A 19,667-nucleotide genomic window follows, 5' to 3' on the forward strand; every position below is an offset into this window, starting at 1 on the left:
ATTATATTGAAGAGAAGAAAAATAAAGAAGATAGAGGTTCAGAATTGATAATTTTAAATAAGGATGAACAAAATATTTATAATATAAAAATTTGAAAAGATTGTTCTTTTGTGTAAAAATAAATACCTCTCAATGTATTTTGATAAATATATATTTTGTGAATCAATAGTGAAATTCCTCACACTCAATAAATAACACGGATAGTTATCCATATTAAGGTTGAGATCCCATAAATAAGTTCGAAATTATCAATGAGGCGTAGCTCAATCAGCGTGCGATGTTGTTCCATATAGTAGATGTTATCTATTGTAATAGTAGGCATTGTTGATTTCATTTACTTGATATTGTTGATCATAGTATGATTATCGTAATTGGGGAAATAACATTTTGGTCCCATAAATTAGGTTTGTTTTACTTTTGGTTCCATTCATTACGAGATTAATACTTTTAGTCTCGTAACTTACATAAATTAATACTTTCGCTCCTCATCCACTTTTTTGTCTACAATTTAACGACGTCGCACGTGCCTATCATGTGGTCGTCAAGTATTTTTGGCTGGAGAGAAAATCGATATATTTTTCAGCTTGGGATCATTTTTGGAGAAAATTATAATTACATTTGACGGAAAAATAAATCTCGAAGAAAAATAGAGCAAAAAATATAGCGATTTTTGTCTTATCTCACAAAAAATGAATCACATTCTTCCCATATTTCTATAAGTTGGAGTCAAGTAGAAGCATCACAAAGAATCATGTCTTTCACAATTGATTCAAGTAGGCCAATTGAAGCACTCATATGCTACAGTTGGAAAAAAGGGTCAATTTTTTGCTCGAATAAAAAGTATTTAATGGCAACGTGCTCGGCATGTGGCTTACATCGTTAAATTGCAAATAGTAAAGTGCATGAGAACCAGAAGTATTAATTTTTGTAAGATATGACACTAAAAGTATTAATCCCATAATGAATGAGATCAAAAGAAACATAAACCTAACTTATGAAATTAAAAATACTATTTTTCCTAATTGTCTTTGTTAAGTATTTATGCTTGACAAAAATAATCGTAATCGAGTTATTTCAATTAATAATAATTCACTGTTTCAAATAAAAAAAACTTCAAAATTATGTTTGAGTTAATGCGATTTTGTCTGATTTTATGTTAGTTTATTATAATTTATTTACACCATTTAAAAAAGAAAAGAAAAAGCATAGATAGATAAGGCAGTGTAAGAAGAGAAGGGAAAATTAGGGGAAGCCGAAATTGTTAACTAACAAAACTAACTTTATCCATTATAGAAACCCCATCCGAAGGGTCCTCTCCCAAAACCCCAAAATGCAAACTCTCCAAACCCTTTCCCTCTTCACAACCTTCCTTCCTCTTCCTTCAAAACCCCTCCTTAAACCCCCAATTGCCCACAAATTCCATTTCCCAAGCAAACCCTTCAAACCACATCTTCCCCGTCCCCTTCTCCTGCCCTCCTACTCCTCCGACGAGTACCCGGTCGGAGATGATGATGCATTTCTCTCATCATTCGGCCCCAAGGAGAAAGAATCTGAAGAGGAAGCTCGAAGGCGCAACTGGATTGAAAGGGGATGGGCGCCGTGGGAAGAGATTCTCACTCCGGAAGCCGATTTCGCCAGGAAGTCTCTCAATGAAGGTGAAGAAGTGCCCCTTCAATCGCCTGAAGCAATTGAGGCTTTCAGAATGCTGAGTCCCAAGTACCGGAAGGAGAAAATTGCAGAAATGGGGCTCACAGAAGATGAGTATTACGCAAAGCAGTTTGAGATTAAAGGAGAAATTCCCGAGCCGTTGGAGACTTTGTGGAGTGCGCCGTTGGTGTTAGGCCTGGTGCCTCCCAGGGATTGGCCGCCGAGAGGGTGGGAGGTGGACAAGGAGGAATTGGAGTTCATTCGCGGTGCACATAAGCTGCATTCTGCTGTGAGAGTGGATTATGAGAATTTGGAGGAAAATGTGGAGAAGGGGACGAGGGCTGAGGATATGTGCTTGGAGAGGTATAAGGTGTTCTTGAAACAATATCATGAGTGGGTAGATGCGAATAGAGATCAGCTGGAAGAGGAATCCTATAAGGTTACTTCTGGACTGTGTGGTTTCTGAACGTGATTAGTTGTTGTCCGTGCTTTTTCGTCTGTGTGAGTGTGGCTGTCAGTGGTTTGATTATAGCATGGAGCAATGTGATTTATTGAGTACCTCACGATGTTTTTCTGGAAGCGTTCCTACAGAGACTGACTAAAATTCATCTATGCGTATTCAATTGGAATAGATTGAGTAAATTTCAAATGTGTGAGCCTAATTCATGGACAAGAAACATTGAAATTGATTTGTGCTCATTTATTCAGTGACGACAATGTTGAAGTCGTTGTCAAGTATTATTCTGCAATTGGCATCTTCTTGATAGAATTAATCTTGCTAAAGAGTAACTGTGCACCTGATAGGAAGTAACATTTTTATCTCCTACTCTCTTGCTCTCTTTCTCTTCCTGTCTCCCTCTTTCTTTCTATCTATCTCTCTCACTCTTGCTCAATATATATATATATATATGTATGCTTGTGTTTGTGTGTGTGTGGAAGAAAATATGCCTATATGGAAACTTAAAAACTGGTATTTTCTTACATGTGCAGCATGACCAAGATTATTATCCTGGCAGGAGGAAAAGGGGAAAGGATTATAAAGAGGAAATGGTAAGAAGAATGCTATAACTTTTTATCCTTATCCCTTTTAATATAATTTCACTTCTTAATATCTAGGTTGGCGAACTACATTTTCTGGAAATCAATTTGCATGATTAGATGATCTGACTATTCCTTTTTCCTGTGATTTTTGGGGCCTGCAGTATGAGCTTCCATTCTATTACCCAGGACAAGTAAGTTTATTGTTCACGTTTCTTCTCTTCCTTTAGTTTTCATTTCCATTATTGAAAATGTTCTCATTGCTTTCTTTCTGATTTCGATGTGGACATGTATCTCATTACTCAATTGAAAAATACAAACAAACAAGTGACTTTTATTACCTGGCTGTAAAGTACGAAATATGGTGCTCCAAATTTTCATTTCCTTGTATCTTCCTTATTTCAAAATATTGGTTTCTCTCTCCTTTATAAATAATCAAGTGAAAATGTACCCTCTTATTTCTGTTATTTTCTTTAGTCAGTCAATTGCTTTTTATCATATCCTAACATGTTGCCTCAATTTTTGTGCTGCTATCAGCATTTGACATTATATTCTAGCTTTCTAAATTCTATCATTACCAAATGAATCTAGATTTCTCTACAGCTTTCTCTATCTTTCTGCTGGCTTCATTCAGATGCTTGGTGCCAAACTATGCTAATTGTCTCAATGCACCTCACTTATGATGTAACATCTGTGGAAATTTTATATAATGAAGGAAAAAGAATTCTAATATTTCTCCAGGTGTCAGCTACTTTCCTCTGTCTGTGTAGGTATCCCGTATCTGTGGTTTGATTTTCGTATTATAAAGTTGCTACATTTCTTCGTCAGACCTACAAGTTCATGAGAAGATCTTCATATTTGTCTTTCCTAGGAATGAAGTACCATTAACGGGAACTCTGTGTTTTTTTGTTTTCCTTTTTTCCCCCCAGATATGTGCAGGTAAAGTAACTGCTGTGCATCTTTATCAAGGAGCATTTGTTGACATTGGGGGCGTCCACGATGGGTATGCATTATTCTTATGCCAATATACTTATATTTGACTGAGTCTTCAATTGTTTAAACAAGCGTTTGAAATAATCTCTGTTTTAGGTTGAGTCTGTAAGTGCCATTTCTGATCATTCAATGGACACTTTAACTCTTAGTTTAAGTAATGATATGTTCAATTAGGAAGTGGTTTTTACCTTACCTTACCTTTAGAAATGGCCGAATTCCTTGAATAGCTCATATCTAGAGTGGTAAGAAATGGTACCGGTGATAGTGTTTCATATCCTGGTAATATCCAATTTGTATGATTTCATAGTACATTGAATATACGTACCAGAAATAAGGTCACTGATAGATTTCATGTAGCTGAAACTGAACTGTATGGCCAAATAGGAGAAATATAAATAGACCAATTACTTTTTGCATTTGAAAATCAAGCGTCCTGCTAGATCATTCAGGTTAATGGGATATGAATTTCTAATTCATGTATTTGATTGATTTATTATAATTTTATCACTTAATCTTGTTAAAAGGTTTTAGAATTAAAAGCCAAAATGATTTGTGTAAGAAAAACTAGTCTCATATGTTTTAAAGGGACTAAATTGATGATGTGGAGATAATTGAATTTATAAATTACTATACATAAATGATCTACCTAAGAAATCCTTTATCAACTGGAAGTAATTGAGTCATCTGAATAGCCTGGGCCTATTAGTTTTGATATTTATATCATTTTACCATAATTTGTAAGGACAAGATAAAGAAATGTCCGTTTCCACTTCCTACTCATTCAAGATGTCATTAGTTTTCTGTCATTAATTATTCACTTTATGTACTAGCATGGTAAAAAAGTTTATTTTTATTGCCATCTCTGATGTAATATGATAATCTATATTACTTGTCATAATTGGTTTAAGTGCTTGTGTGTCATATTTTAAGCTTGTTTTCCTATCCATTCTCTGTTGTGTGATTCTCCAGCGCAAGAATCTGGATGTTTACCTATTGCTGAGCTGGTTATGGTTTTAATCCTTATGAGATGGATCTTTGTACCAAAGCCATGGTGGCTAGCAACTTGAATTAAACTGTAGTGGTTGCACCTGGTCTACAGATTCCCAATAACCTGCATTGTTCTAGATGCTATTATATTTTTTATCTATGCTGAATGAGATTTCTGTTATTCTTGGCGTGGTAAGAATAGTATCATTAGGTACAGAACATGATGACTTTCATCATTGTGATTCTCGAAGTTGTCATATCTCGCTAGATTTAAGATACGGAGTAAAGAAGGGATTGCAATGCATCTCTGGTAACTAATAACTAAGGTTTATCAGTTGAAATGGAGAAGTTCAGATGGACAATTTTCTCTCCCCTTTTGAAAACTAACCATCCTGTTTGAACCTTTTGGTGATTTGAATCTTAAATCTATAATTCATATTACATTCTCGATTTGAGAAAATTCTACTATTTATTGAAATAATTTTTGTATTCAAGTGCATAAATGGATGAACGAACACAGCCAAGGAAAACCATCATCTTGATGCGAAAAGTTCAAAAATGATGTTCACTTTATAGATGGAGTATAAATGGTAATTGGAAGATCAAACAAATATACGGAGTTAAAAGGTAATTTATAAAAAATGATGCAGTGTGAAAATAATCTTTTTCTATTTGCATCCATGATTAGTAGAGAAAAGTGAAAAGGAAAAGGGAAAGGAAAAATGCAAGTGGTTTTGATCGAGTTTTGTATTTAGCCAATAGGTTTGAAGTTTAAAAATTTTAAATGCAGATAAATACAGTAAATAGATGAAATGAAATAAGTTTGTAATCAGATTACAAGTCCATTTGTTGAAACCAAACAGGGGGAAATGTTTCTATAGTGTTTCCTCTCACGAAACGAGATGTAGATGGGGCATTATCAACATAAAGTTGGAAAGTTCCTTCATATACATTACCATGGTGATAATGATCTAGCTTGGTTGTTGTGCTTGTCTGACAAGGTAACAAGTGTCAATATCATCAGAGGACTGTTTATTATGCATCTGAAAATAGGATTGCTGCTCGCTAGTTATTTCCGAACTGATATGTGTATACACATCCATTAATACCATCAAGTTGAACCAATACCAGAGGTCCACAACTAGGTATTGTGTTGTCTCTTATCTAGACACTTGAATAGTAAATAGGTCACTTTTTAATTGCATCGAGATGCAAATGGTCATTAATAATACATTCATCAGAAAGAGTACTAAGTTGCTTTCATTTGAACATGTTACTTTATTTGTATTGTCCCAAAGTCATCGGTCCAATTCTTTTCCGGGAAGTCCAAAACCTTTGCTAAAATGGAACCTTTTCCCCCAAAAGTACCCTTCCAATTAAAGTAATGATGGGACAACAACGAAATCTCAATCACTACTTTTAGCCTTTAGGAACAATGGTGTGAAACTACTCAAAACTTGCACTTATTCAACTCTCATTTAAACTATGTGTGTGGTCTAATTGAACCCAAATTCTAGGAAGAGGGAGCGTGGTTGTCCAAGCTATGTATTCAGTGTGTACCTCTGAAAGTTGGCTAGTTATTTTTTTAAATCATCATAGCCTGGCATCTCATCCATACAGTCAATCATTCTTGCACTGCCTCCTGATGGATGGAATTACCATTTGATTATTTCTTTAAGTGTTAGAGCTTGTACAGTACTATATTCTACTGGAGCACCTGGATTTATAGATGCATACCATGGTGAACTTTTGAAATTTTTTGATTCTGTCTGCTTTTGTCTAATTTTCAATAGCTATTTCCTTTTTGTGTAAACCGATTGTAAAGTAGTTTAATGCGTTTCAGGTGGGTTCCTATTAAGCGTAATGACTGGTATTGGATCCGACATCACATCAAAGTTGGTATGCACGTTTATGTTGAAATTTTGGTAAGTCATGTATAGCTGTGATTAATGTTTTACATATATTGCCATTAGATCTTAATTCTGCTCTTTGCTTTTCACTTGTGTGTCATTTTCTTGTGTGATCAAGAATTTCATGTAGATAGTTCAACAGCAACTAGTCCTTGAAAAGTGGAAGTACATGGAAGGATTCTGCTTTTCCCTTTCTTAAACTAAACAAAGGATTGAGTGGGAAAAAGGTTGATAAAAATCTCAAAAGCATGCTTTGGATGCAGAGGTAAAACCTCAAATAAGAAGTGGCAAAAGCTCTTTGGCTGTAAAGAACTTCTGGAATACTGGTCAATGTAGTGAATGTGTAGATGCTTAAAATAATGAATGACCAATATGGTGGATTTCAGTTTTCTGACATTGATGAAGCACTAAATTCACAGGTTAGAAAGCATTCTAATACCAGTATTGCTGTTGAATCTTGAGGAGCAGCCCAACAGGCCTTGGATGATCTGACATGTAGTTCCCAGAAGTTTAACTGAATCACATTATTTGATGATTGGTCTCACTAATTAATCTCTATTAGTAACAAGTTGATGGGTGGGTTGGTTGACGTATGGAGATAAACTAGAGAATGTTTCAAACACCCAGTACAATAATTGGTTTTATGGCATAACATTCTGGGAAACTTTTAATCGGCTCTTAATTTTCTTTAAACTGTCAACCTTTTCCTGATCAATGTTGAGTTGATGTTTTCTATAATTTCCTCCATTTTCAGGCAAAACGAGATCCTTATCGCTTTCGATTTCCTATAGAGCTACGATTTGTCAATCCCAATATAGATCACCTGATGTAAGTTTTCCAGACTTCTCATACTTACAGTGTGGAGACGCTATCTTTCTCCCCTAGTATAGTTCCATGCTTTATCACTAAGCGTCTCTTTCATATTGTAGGTCTAGAACGTTTCTTTATGTGAATCTGTAATGTCTGCGTGCTTGATAAAAATACTATAAACTCCAACACTTATTTACCGGATCATTGATTTCGTACATTCTGATGTTTTGCTTCCAGCTTCAATAGATTTGAGTTTCCCCCAATATTTCACCGAGACGAGGATACTAATCCAGATGAATTGCGTGTGAGTAAATTCTTCTCTGCAGGACATCAAGCTTCAGTTTTGTTTTGAATTTGTTCTACTGATATTTTTTATGAATTATTTCCTAATTTTATTAAATTTTGCATTAAAATATGAAAGAATCTTAAATAGAAATATTTACTATAAGTATTAACGATATAAAAATTTTAGTATACATTTACTTTAAATATCAACTAGTATATTAGTTAAAACATGTGACAAATTTATGTTAAAACTTTAATGTTGAATGTACTTTAAAGGTTTCGTTGTGAGAATGAGGTCAAGAAAGTTACCTTACTGGTCATATACCAGTAATGAAGTACTGGCTCGTCAACATCACCCAATTAAATCTACAAAATGCGTTGCATGTTTCATATCTCAGATCGTGTAACTTTAGTAGATGGAATGATAATAAACACCTAGGTGATCTAGCTTCTAGTATTATATGAATAGAAACTACCATCAAGACATGTTTTTAACCAGTGACGTATTGTGCTTGGTTTAGTAGATATGTTCTTTTTGATTATTTAGGGAGATATGAATGTATCTATTAATATACATCTTTTAGCTTGTTTTTTTGTACAAAAGAAACTTGAGGCTTTTAAGTATCCCAAGGACCATATCTCCTTTTTCGTCTTAAATTATTTCTAGTTTCTTACTCGTTCATAAAAGATCTCATATAATCTGGAGCTACAAGAGTGCTTCAGTTTTATATCAATAGTATTTTCTGAAACATGCATTGTCTTTTTGCTCCCTTTTTTAAGCGTGATTGTCGAAGACCTCCCGTTCCTAGAAAAGATCCTGGAATCAAATGGGAAGAGGAACCTTTATTATCAAATCACCCATACGTTGATAAGGTACTCTTATTGGAGATCTATTTATTTTAGTAGTCTAATTCAATTATTTGCAAGGTATGTCGTCCTTCCATTGCTCATGTGGTCCATTATGAAGTATTTCACGTAGCAGTGATATAACGCACATTATGGTGTCAATATCTAATATATGCAACCTTTAAATTTTCTTTTTACTGAGGCATATCTTCTTACAATTTCTTTGTTCCATCGCCTTAGTTTTTATCTTTTGAAATTAAGGAGCACCGCAGTAATTTTGCCATGATGTCCAAGAACCACACTTTTAAAGTCAACTTAAAGTTTTCAGATATAACAAGAAGCATATTTTTCGTGAGTGATATTAAGAAGAGATAATGATCCAAATTTTTATATATAAATCTATGTCTTACACCTGAATTTGCATATGGACATTTTCAGCTTGGTTTTATACATATAAGTGTTTCCAAATCTTTGAGTAGTGTATTCTTTTATTAGGATAAATACAAGGGTTCTTACAGTAAAATGAAACGATGTGAAGAGATGTAAATGTGAGAAACCTTAGAGGAGGTCCCAGTAATTTGGACAAACTTCATGAGATGTTTGTGTAATTTTAAACAAAGGTTAAATATTAAAATTGCAAGGGCTCCCTAATGGTATCTGTAACTACCCATTCATTTTATATGAGAAAACACCTGACCATTTCTCGCCATGTTTACATTTATATAATATACAATAGATCAAACATACCAAAATTAAAAGCCATTAAAGTATCTGTTGAGAAAATCACAGATATGATTGGTTTATCAAAAGTATCCCTAAGTGGCTAAGCCTTGTCGGTAGCATATAGCAACTACTCATCTTGCACTTAGAAGAGTTGCAGCATGAAGCTTCATCTTTAATCATGTAACAGTGAAGAAATAAAATGTTCTAAGGTCAAATAAAAGATTTGCCGTAAATTTATGTTTAAGGTTCTGATGAAACATCATCTGCAGCCAAATTGTCTAGGGAGCTTCAGGCAGAGGAAAACCCAATATTTGTTGAATCTGGCCCATCTCTTTTGACTGTTGAAAATTTTCCAAATACTGATTTCTTTTACTGAATTAATTAAGAATGCCACTTAGTAATATTATAGATGTAATTTCAAACTTTCCATTAATTAGAAAATATTAGATCTCAATGAAAGTTACTTGAAATTGGGTCTGACAGGGGAATTAGTCTAAATGTGGGTTAACTTAAGGGGATGTTTCTGTAAATTTGGGCATACACCAAGTGGTTTAGAACTTTTCGCTCCCAAAATAATTATACCAAAGGTATAAAAACCAATTGGTGTTACATGTAAGATGACAATATATATTCCAGGAGATGGATGTAAGTTTATAAACGTTAAAGGATGTACCTTTCATTAGGTCATTTTTGGTGAAGGTTTATGCGAGTATCCCTGAGGGTTATTTGGTCAAAAGAAATTGTCAAAATCAATCAACAAGAGGACAAAAATGGATATTTTTTATTGTTTTTTCTTTGGTGCCATTGTTTTTCCATCAAAAGTCAGGAGCTCCTGAAGTGTTGGCTACTATCCAAACCTCAGTATAGACATGTATGTACGCAAACCCAGGGAGGTGTATGTAGTTATCCTATAAAACAAAACTTCATCTTAAGAAACTGATAAATTATAGTCTTCAAATAAGAAGTCATTTGTGGCTTAGCTTTTCTTCATTTTAAACCCATACAATAATTTTCTTGGTTGCTGTCAGACTTTCAGTGGGTTTTATTTATTTAATACGGAAACCCTGGGTTTTATAACTTGTTGAATTCTTCAGGAAAAGACAATAAAACATAAGTGACAAATGACCACTGTCAAGTTTAATGCTAAAACTCAGAAGTTTTTTGAATCCAATGTTTAAAAACGTACTCGCACTTGGCACCTCTACTTGAACAAGTGTACTAACACAAGAGCCTACACTTTTTCACTGTAGTTTTCTGATACATACCTTGGAGCCTTGTATTCAGGTTTCTCAAAGTGACCTCTGAAGTGAAAAATCTAGGTTAACTAGTAGTAAACCACTTTGGCACCCTAAAGTTGGCAAAAAAAATTGTGGATTTATTGAATCAAAATGATTATTCCATTTTGAGGGCATGCAATAATTTACCGTTTTTAGTACTTTCTCAGCATCATTGCTCTAGATCATTTTGATGTTGTTAAAGACAACCTCACAGCAAGGTCTGGTTAATGCATAGCTGATCCTGGAAATGAGAGAATATTTATATGTTTCCTTACTAATAATTGGAGAAAAAATTGTAAGACAATTGGTTTCTGGTATTGTCAACTTATATGTGCACGGGACTTGTTGATGAATCACTTATCAGTAAAATCTGAGAGACGAGATTCTGCGAGCAAAGTAAGATTTATCTTCTTAGTCATTCTTATGGGGTTCTTTATATTAAATATCTCAAAGATGTTATAGGTACTCCATACTCCTAACCCCTTTTGAGTTGCCACTGGTTGGACTTCCAAATTTCCATATATCAAGCATTTGCTGCTCTTGCACCCTATGCACATACAACGCTTACCTGTAACCTAATCTGATGTTTTTAACTAAATTCTTTTGTATCCTTATTGACATGTGTTCTCCTTTCAGTCGTAACTGTTATCTGTTCAAATATCTACTTGTTTTTTCATGTCTCCCTGACATAATTGTACAGAGTTATCATTACCGAGTGGAACATGTTGAACCATGTTAAACTCACTTCCTCTTCACCAAATTCAGCAATCTCTGTTTTGCGAATCAGTTTTTTATTGATTTATTAAGCTAAAAGCTTGATACACTCCCAAATGCCCAATTACTAGACATAGCCTCAATTTCATTTGGCTAATAGATATCAATCTTGTAGTTTTTTTATGTTCAACAACTTTACGAATTGGAAACCAAGGTCCATTTTAGTTGTAACTTATGGGAGTTTCAGTCCTTTAGTTACGTTAGTCACACAGTCCGTTTGCCCTTACTTGGCTTTCAACGCTACCTCAGTTATTCTATATGTTTGTTTGCAGCTATGGCAGATACATAATGCTGAACAGATGATTTTGGATGATATGGAGGCCAATCCTAATAAATATAAAGGCAAGAAATTAACAGAATTGACTGATGAAGAAGAAGTTGATGAAGAGAACAGTGTAGAGTATGGAAAAGCCTATTATAAGAAAACTCTACTTCCGAAAATGACTTTGGTAATGAATTTTCTTTTGGTTTATTCTTGTGTGGTTGTGCTTCTGGATAATCGACGTGACATTTATCATACCCAACTGGCAGAAAATTAGCGTTAAAGAACTTGAATTGGAAGCTGCACTTGCTGAACGTCAGGTTTGTGGATTCTCTGAAATTCTATGAGTATGTGTTATTTTTTGTTTAAGGCAAAATGTAAAATAGTCTCATTAATGAAGAAAAAACTTCTCATGGCACCATTCGAGGATTTTTCACTTTTTGGTTATCAGATTAAGCACATGGTGCAGGAAATAAGAAAAGGAATAGGATCAGCATCTTATTCTGGCCTGTTACGTCCGTACACTTGTTAGATTGTTCAACTATCTTGCTTGTTTTTCAGTTATCATTGGTTGGAAGAGACGAAATGTGGCTAGGGTCTCCAGTGACTCTATGAGTTCTAATATCTTCTTTCTTGATTATCAAGTTGGATGACTGACATAAGACTCGCTTGGTGCTATAGTAACCAAATTTACAAAAAGCTACACAAGTTGTGATGATATAAGACTAGCTTTGTGCTCATATGAGGGACCTTCTTCCTTTTGTTCAGCATTGAGTAATTTTGTTGTAGACATGGTATACAGGCTGTGCTCATTTTTCATCTCTTACTGGAGCACAACATAATGATCCTGTCTCTGATTTGGTCCTGAAGCATACTAATTTGCATTAGATTCACAGTTTGACTGATCATTCCTTTCTGTAATCTAAATGTGTGGTTTAGATCTTTTGTGCGCCATATGGGCACTCCTATGTTAATTTAAGTGATGGAAATGCCACTATTGAATGTTCATTTCTGCTTTATTTCAGCTCCACAGTAAGCTAAGGAAAGAAGCTGAAGGAAGAGGAGAGGCATACAAAATCACTAAGCTAAGGCGAAATGAGGAAATGGATGAATATGATCTTATCCATTGGCGCCGATCCTTTGAAGAAAGAGAAGCTCTCCTCCGAGATATAAGCTGGTATATTTCATTTATGCGAACTGTCTTTCAAATTTATTCTAATTATTGACTGAGTTTTAAGTGTATTACCTACAGGAACATATAGTCCTCTTGGTCTTTTCCACTTGGATTTACCTCTTTTGGTGCTAAATTATAGTTTTCCTACTTTCTGACAATTTGAAATGCTAAACTTGGAAATCTGTTTTCTTTCAACATAAATAGTCGATCAGCAATACGCCTCTTACTTCAGTACCTCAATCAAACCATAGAAGGTATAACTCTTGCAGAATCTGTCATTCCATCCCCCTGGCTTTTAGCTCTTCTCCGAACTTCACATACATTTGTTACCTTCAATAAGATGGAAGGTGAAATTATGGAATTGTAAATACTTCCCAACAAACTACTTCTATGTTTTGTTTCATTTTGGTTTTGCACTAAGGCATTGATGATCAAAAGACATTCTTATATCTACTATCCTGTATTAAGTCCTATCTTTTTTCCTTTCCCTGGTCATCTTCCATTATGTAATACATTCTCTAACTTTAGCAACTGACATTGCTGCTTTGACTACTTATACTGTGGCTCTCATATTTTGTGGTTGATTCAGCTTATTATGCAAATAAGCATGATTTAATTATAGATCTCTTGTACAAATGCTTACTGTAGCCTCTCACGACTGTCACGTTGTCTCCATAGATGTAACTAAATTGACATTCTTTGTGCTTAAACATTTTGATACTAATCATTTAGATTTAACTTGCAGCCGCCAGGCACTTGGGCTTCCATTAGAAGAGCCTGGTAGATACGTAGACCCGAGCTTCTTTGGGAAGGACCAATATGACCCAGATAGTCCCTTGTATCGCTACGACTACTGGGGGGAGCCAAAGAATTCTGAGAAGAGCAAGCAAGAACGCATGACTGATGCCCACAACAAATCCATCGTAGGAAAGGGCACCGTTTGGTATGAAATGTCGTATGAAGATGCCATCAAGCAGCAAATGGAGAGGGAAGCTCTTGGAATCAAGCCTAAACAGTATGATGAAGATGATTCAGAAACGGATGGAGATGAAGACGATGATGATGACGACTTTGATTACAGCATTCTGGGCTCTCCAAGTGCTAATGTATCCAACCAGCCTCATGTTAATGGCACCGAGTCTCCAAGAATGTCTGATGAAGGAATGTTTGAGGATTAGTTTAGAGCCACACTCCATATCATGAGAAAGAAATACCTTTTTGTAGGTGTACAGGATGGGATTATAGATAGTCTATAGAGAACGCTATTTCTTGAGCATTCCCGTGTTTATGCATCTGACTTTTGCTTTGCATTTACCTTGGATGAATAACTATATAAGATGAAAGTGAAGTAAATAAGTTTTCTTCTGGATCAAATACTGGTTTCAATTTTCAAATGCTGGAAAGGTGGAGTCTGCCTAAACATTACATTGTCTTGACTCATTGATTGCAAATACAATTAAGGGTATGCAGCTTCATATGTGTTAATTTCACCTTACCCCCTTATCTATATATATGTGCATCTATATAGGCAAAGTTTTGTTTTTTGTCTTGTAAGTATAGGAGCTCTTCTTCAAATGCTACAACAAGAAAGTCAACACTAATTAGAATGGATCGAGGGCAGTGCAAGTAGTGATAAGGACATAAAAAAGTAACACTTGTTGTTTGTTTTTCACTAATTAATTCTTTTTTATTTAGAGATCTTCTAAAAGTTGCTGGAGGACCGATAGCTCTAGGCACCCGTCATGAGCAAGAGCTTCTTGCTTCTTCAGCAGGCTCTGTGGCTTAGACCGGGCAACAACTATGGATCTCGATAGTCTGCAATCGAAATAAGGTCCATGTATTCGGTCTGGGCACAGAGGCGCGCGTCGACTGTGGGACCATCATAGAGGACCGCATCACCGCCACAATCACTGCCACAAACTCAAGATTTAGATACTGTTGAACTGAAGGACCGTGAATCGAGGATGGAAAGATGATGATGAATATGATGACGCACTTACCCATTCCTCCAACGCTGACCCCCCCCAGCCTCTAGTAGATAAGCCAACCACAACTAAGGAGCTCGGTGATGAGCAAGACCTGGAAGCCGCTTTAGATTAGAATTTTTTTAATGTAATTTGTATTTTGGTACTATTTTTTAATTCATATATATTAATTCTACTTTTTTAATATTTAATTGCACTCCAATTTATTTAATATTTCTTTATAGGATTTAGAATAAAATAAATTTATAAATTCAAATTCAAATAAAGTATTACAATAAGAAGTATTAATTTTAATTGTCAAAATTAATTTTGAAAAAATTAATTTAAAATAAAATAAATTTAAATTAATTCATCAAAATACTAAAAATGAAATTAATTTAAAAGTAAAATATAAAAAATTAAATAAATTCAAATAATTCAAATATAAAAAAAAATGAGATAAAAAATAATTTTTAGAAAATATATATTTCGTGGCGGATTTTGACACAAATTTTGTAACAAGATATAAATAAAAAAATCATCTGAAAAAACAAAATCCCTGCAAAAAAGGCACATAATACGCACGGCAGATTCTACAAAAATCGTCTCAAAATATACCGTGGCAAAATGAGACACAATAGATGTAAGAAAAAACCGTCTCAATATATGCCGCAGCGAAATGCGTCTTAATTTTGCCCCGTCCATTGGGTGTTTTTGAAGGAAAACAGTCAGAAAAGTTTTGACAAGTTTGAGACAGAGTTCATGAGAAAAGGCGTTGCATAACTAAAAAATGTATCCGTTCCAAACTTTGCAACACAGATCATGCAAATATGTTTGAACTATTATCCACCCATCGAACAACATTTGGGATGATCTAAAAATACATCACAAGTCTGCATCAAATTTGTGACGAATTTGTTTCGTCCGTCACAAAAGATTTTCCAACACTACCGACAAGGGCGGCTATTTGCCTGTCAGAAACTCGTTCAAAAAGACATAAACTCGTTGAAAATTAATTCATTCCTGTTTCAAATAATTATTCCCATTTCTTAGCTCCCATTAAGATTGCACAAATTCTATATTTATTGCCCAAAATGTCTTTTTGGACATTGGGAGTAAAACTCTTTTTTTTTTTTTTTTTATAATAATTACTATCGAACATCAAACTTTTTACTTCTATTTTTTGTAATAATATCCGTCCAACATCAATTTTTTATTTTTAATTTTTCATACTTCTTGAAAAACAATAAAATTTCAAGTAAATTTACTATTTCCACCTCACAGTTCAGAAATTATATAATTATATTACATAATTATTTCAGACCTCACGGGAATACGATGTAATTTACCTAAAACCAATCATACATTTATTAACCATGTATGTATAAAATGATTCATATGACATCTCTTGTTGAGAATGTGATAGAGCAAATCGTTTCCACCGCAACATAAAAGACCATCTACGCATAGGAAAGATCTCAACTGTATTAAAACCGGACATTATGATTTATTTGCAGCAAACAGTAGAGCACACACATAAACAAACAGGTGATACAGTGGAGTAGAAATCACAACGTAGGAAATTGATCTCCCAGGCATGAAATTGTTTAGAGCCTGGAGGATCCCTTGGGATGATGGATCACAATATGGTTGTAGGCATCAAGGGTCAGAAAATCATCCAACACTGGTGTTGTGCATTGCCTTGTGAAAATCTTGCATGCCTCTTTGTACATTCCCTTCTGGAATTTATCCTTCCCAACCTCTCTCTCAATCCTCCTCATTTCCTCTTCAACGACTCTCCCGAAGAGGTCTCGAGTCACCTTCACGCCGAGGCCGTCTCCATCCAATTCCACACCATATTTCAGCCATTGCCAGTTCTGCACTCGGCTTATTTCAGCTGTTGCAGCGTCCTCCATGAGGTTGTAGAGGGGAACAGATCCAGAGCCGGTGAGCCATGCAGCCACGTACTGGATGCCAACCCTTGTGTTGAGGCGGAGGCCGTCCATGGTCCGTACGCCCCTTGGGATCTGGAGGAGGTCTTCCTCAGTCAGGTTGGCTGCGTCTTCACGTTTCACGGACTGGATTTGGTTGGCTTTGTTGCCCATGTTGTTGTTGAAGACTTCCATGATAGCTGGGATTAGTCCAGGGTGTGCTGCCCAAGTCCCGTCATGCCCTGCTCTCACTTCTCTCAGTTTATCCTTCCTAACCAAATCTAGAGCTGCCTCATTTGCTTTCGGATCATCCCTTATAGGAATCTGAGCCGCCTGTTGAAACAAGTCATCAAAGTTTTTTATCAACAAGAAGTCAAGAATATGATATGCTCCATCCAAACCAATATTACTAACAGCTCCGTGCCGCTCAGAGTTTGTTTCTAATCTGGGAATATCATAAATACTCCGTATACAACTAACCCAAAGGCTGCAAGAGAAGAGCTTGATTATACCGAGTTCCTGTGTAAATTCTTGAACATCTACACAACATACTTCCTACTAATCTGTGATGCATAACTTATCCATATCGGTTGATTTAGCAGCTAAGTACATTGCTATCGAGGGACAGTGAGTTGAAAATTCTTAAATGCAAATAGTACATCTACAAAGTTAAAATGTCCATGTATGTACAATAGTAACGATACGTACCATTCCTCCCATGGCATGGACTCCGCGCCTGTGACAGGTCCTAATGAGCAAGTCAGAGTAACTTCTCATGAAATGCTGAGTCATGCCAACGAGAACTCTGTCAGGCAGAAGGCGATCAGGGTGAGCCTGGAACGTCTTGACGTAGCTGAAAATGTAATCCCATCTACCACAGTTCAAGCCAACCGAATGATCTCTAAGCTCGTACAGAATTTCATCCATTTGAAACACTGCAGGAAGAGTTTCAATCAGCACAGTGGCTCTTATGCTCCCCTTTTCTATTCCAGCCATTCTTTCTGCCCTCTCAAACACACTGTTCCATATCCTAGCTTCTCTGTCCAAATTCCATGCACTCGTTAGTTTTCCTTAGTTCATGTAAATATAATAATTTAGAGTTATCAAAACATTGAACTCTATCATACCTCGAGTGTTCCATTTTCGGGAGGTAGAAAAAGGGCCCGAAGCCTTCCCCTTGAGTCTTGCGAAACGCTGACCAATTGTGGAAGAAATAGAGGCCAAAGTCGACCAGGCAACCGGTGGCGGGCTCACCGTCAATGAAGATGTGAGCCTCCGGCAGGTGCCAGCCTCTGGGGCGGACGAAAAGCTTAGCCGTCTGTTCATTAAGCTTGTAAACTCTATTTCTGGCCTTGTCATGGAAGCTTATATTCCCATTAACAGCATCCCTTAAGTTCACTTGTCCTCGCATCAGGTTCTCCCAACTTGGTGAGAGTGCATCCTCAAAATCAGCCTGTAACATTGTCAATTTCAGGTTCCATTTTATGTGCTTCATGATATTCTTTAATGCAAACCTCCTTTGATATTACATATGAGTAAATTACCGCTTTACGAACCAAAAAAATAGCACTTTTCCCCTCTTAGAGGTAAATTACTTCATTTTTTATATCATAAGCCATAAATTACTGCATTTGAAAAAGCATAAAGAGCTAAATTGCTATTTTTTTAGGGGGTAATTTGCTCATTTGCGATGCGACCAATTTTAATTGCTTGCATTTGTCTTATTCCAATCATATGGGACAGATTTATTTTCATCTGAACTACTCCAACATAAGTTGCCTAATAATATCCCTTGCCTCTTGAAAGGGAGTCAGATAAATCAAGTATTTTATTTTCATAATAATACCATCAATATCTTTAGATTCTCAATAGTAGATAGTCAAAATTATTAGGATATCTATCTTTATTTTAAAAAAGTACAATTTAATGTATTTTAGTTTATCTTTATTTATTTCATATTAGTATAATATATAAAATAAATCTATCAAAGGTACAGAAAACCCACGTACATATCCCTATTTTTCTTTCTCTATCTAAAAAAATAAGGAAAAATACCTTTAAAAAAAAGATAAACAGTGCCCAAACTTTTGAAAACAACAATCTTAGCATAAAAAGAAGATAAAATATGCATGATTACTATTAAACATTAATCTAATGTAAGAATTTAATTAATAAAAATATACAGTTTAGTTGACATAATTATACGAAACTCCCATCAGAATAACACGAACTCACAGTACTTAGAAACCTCAAAGAAGATTTTGACTTAGGAATGACAGTGAATCGTCACTACAGATTGAATCATCATTGTGTTTCATATTCGCACTCTACGATCAAAGCATACGAGTTCCGGCCACTCATGATAGTCTTATGTACGTACCATGAAAACTTTGGCTCCAGAATTGAGTGCATTAATGATCATCTTCCTCTCCACCGGCCCCGTGATTTCCACCCGCCGATCAGCCACCGCGGGGGGCGGCGCTGCGCAAACCCACTCCCCTTCTCTGACGTACTTTGTGGCCGGATCAAATCCCGGCAGCGCCCCATTGTTGTACCTCATCTTAGCCTCCTTTCTGCACTCCATTGCATACTTGATATGGCTCAACTCCCTCTGCAGACCAGCCACAAACTGGACAGCATCCTTGGTCAGAATTCTTGCAAAGTCCGGGTCATATCTTCCCCTGATGTCGACACCCTCAGGCACGTCGTACCCCACAACACCTTTCATTTCCTTGGAAGGAGCTTCAAGAAAGGTCTCAAAACCCACCATTTTGACGATCAAGAACTTTTTCTTCTTGATACACTGTAAAATAATGAAGAAGGTGGGGAGGCGAGCGAATTATATAAAGAGGTGGGGTGGGGGGCATGGGATAGGCATGAAAATTGTTATCGGTATGGTCTAAGAATAGAGAAACGATGAATTGGAGTGATGTGCGTCAGCTTGTTTGGTATAGTGATGATAATGTTAAGAGATATGGGCTTTGGTTTTGAATAATGTGCCTGCCTCGGGAGCTGCAGTATGTTGGGGGTCTGTGCCAAGTGTCTC

The 19,667-nt window shown here is 35.7% G+C and overlaps 2 protein-coding genes and 1 long non-coding RNA gene across 3 annotated transcripts; 1 reads left to right on the plus strand and 2 right to left on the minus strand.

The window, feature by feature from the left end:
- Window positions 1,248-14,100, plus strand: LOC105158080 (protein PLASTID TRANSCRIPTIONALLY ACTIVE 10). The gene is made up of 12 exons (XM_011074707.2): window positions 1,248-2,086; window positions 2,638-2,697; window positions 2,850-2,879; window positions 3,615-3,688; window positions 6,509-6,590; window positions 7,330-7,403; window positions 7,623-7,689; window positions 8,451-8,543; window positions 11,563-11,739; window positions 11,822-11,872; window positions 12,578-12,729; window positions 13,472-14,100. Exons 1-12 carry the CDS (start codon window positions 1,331-1,333, stop codon window positions 13,902-13,904), a joined length of 2,049 nt encoding a protein of 682 aa, XP_011073009.1. The 5' UTR covers window positions 1,248-1,330; the 3' UTR covers window positions 13,905-14,100.
- LOC110011757 lies at window positions 14,302-14,902 on the minus strand. Its single transcript, XR_002286837.1, has 2 exons — window positions 14,727-14,902; window positions 14,302-14,636 (listed from the first exon to the last, which is right to left on the minus strand). It is a non-coding gene; the product is annotated as an uncharacterized LOC110011757 (long non-coding RNA).
- Window positions 16,152-19,492, minus strand: LOC105158081 (malate synthase, glyoxysomal). The gene is made up of 4 exons (XM_011074708.2): window positions 19,002-19,492; window positions 17,749-18,074; window positions 17,330-17,660; window positions 16,152-16,954 (listed from the first exon to the last, which is right to left on the minus strand). Exons 1-4 carry the CDS (start codon window positions 19,389-19,391, stop codon window positions 16,298-16,300), a joined length of 1,704 nt encoding a protein of 567 aa, XP_011073010.1. The 5' UTR covers window positions 19,392-19,492; the 3' UTR covers window positions 16,152-16,297.

Source organism: Sesamum indicum, linkage group LG3, assembly GCF_000512975.1.
Source record: "Sesamum indicum cultivar Zhongzhi No. 13 linkage group LG3, S_indicum_v1.0, whole genome shotgun sequence".
Taxonomy (NCBI): domain Eukaryota; kingdom Viridiplantae; phylum Streptophyta; class Magnoliopsida; order Lamiales; family Pedaliaceae; genus Sesamum; species Sesamum indicum.

Coding starts and splice junctions, on each gene's coding strand:
- LOC105158080 (XM_011074707.2), top strand. CDS start 1,331: ATGCAAACTCTCCAAACCCTTTCCCTCTTCACAACCTTCCTTCCTCTT. Junction 8,544..11,562: donor ATCACCCATACGTTGATAAG/GTACTCTTATTG, acceptor GTTTGTTTGCAG/CTATGGCAGATACATAATGC. Junction 12,730..13,471: donor CTCCTCCGAGATATAAGCTG/GTATATTTCATT, acceptor TTTAACTTGCAG/CCGCCAGGCACTTGGGCTTC.
- LOC105158081 (XM_011074708.2), bottom strand. CDS start 19,391: ATGGTGGGTTTTGAGACCTTTCTTGAAGCTCCTTCCAAGGAAATGAAA. Junction 18,075..19,001: donor CTGGAGCCAAAGTTTTCATG/GTACGTACATAA, acceptor ACAATGTTACAG/GCTGATTTTGAGGATGCACT. Junction 17,661..17,748: donor CCGAAAATGGAACACTCGAG/GTATGATAGAGT, acceptor GAATTTGGACAG/AGAAGCTAGGATATGGAACA.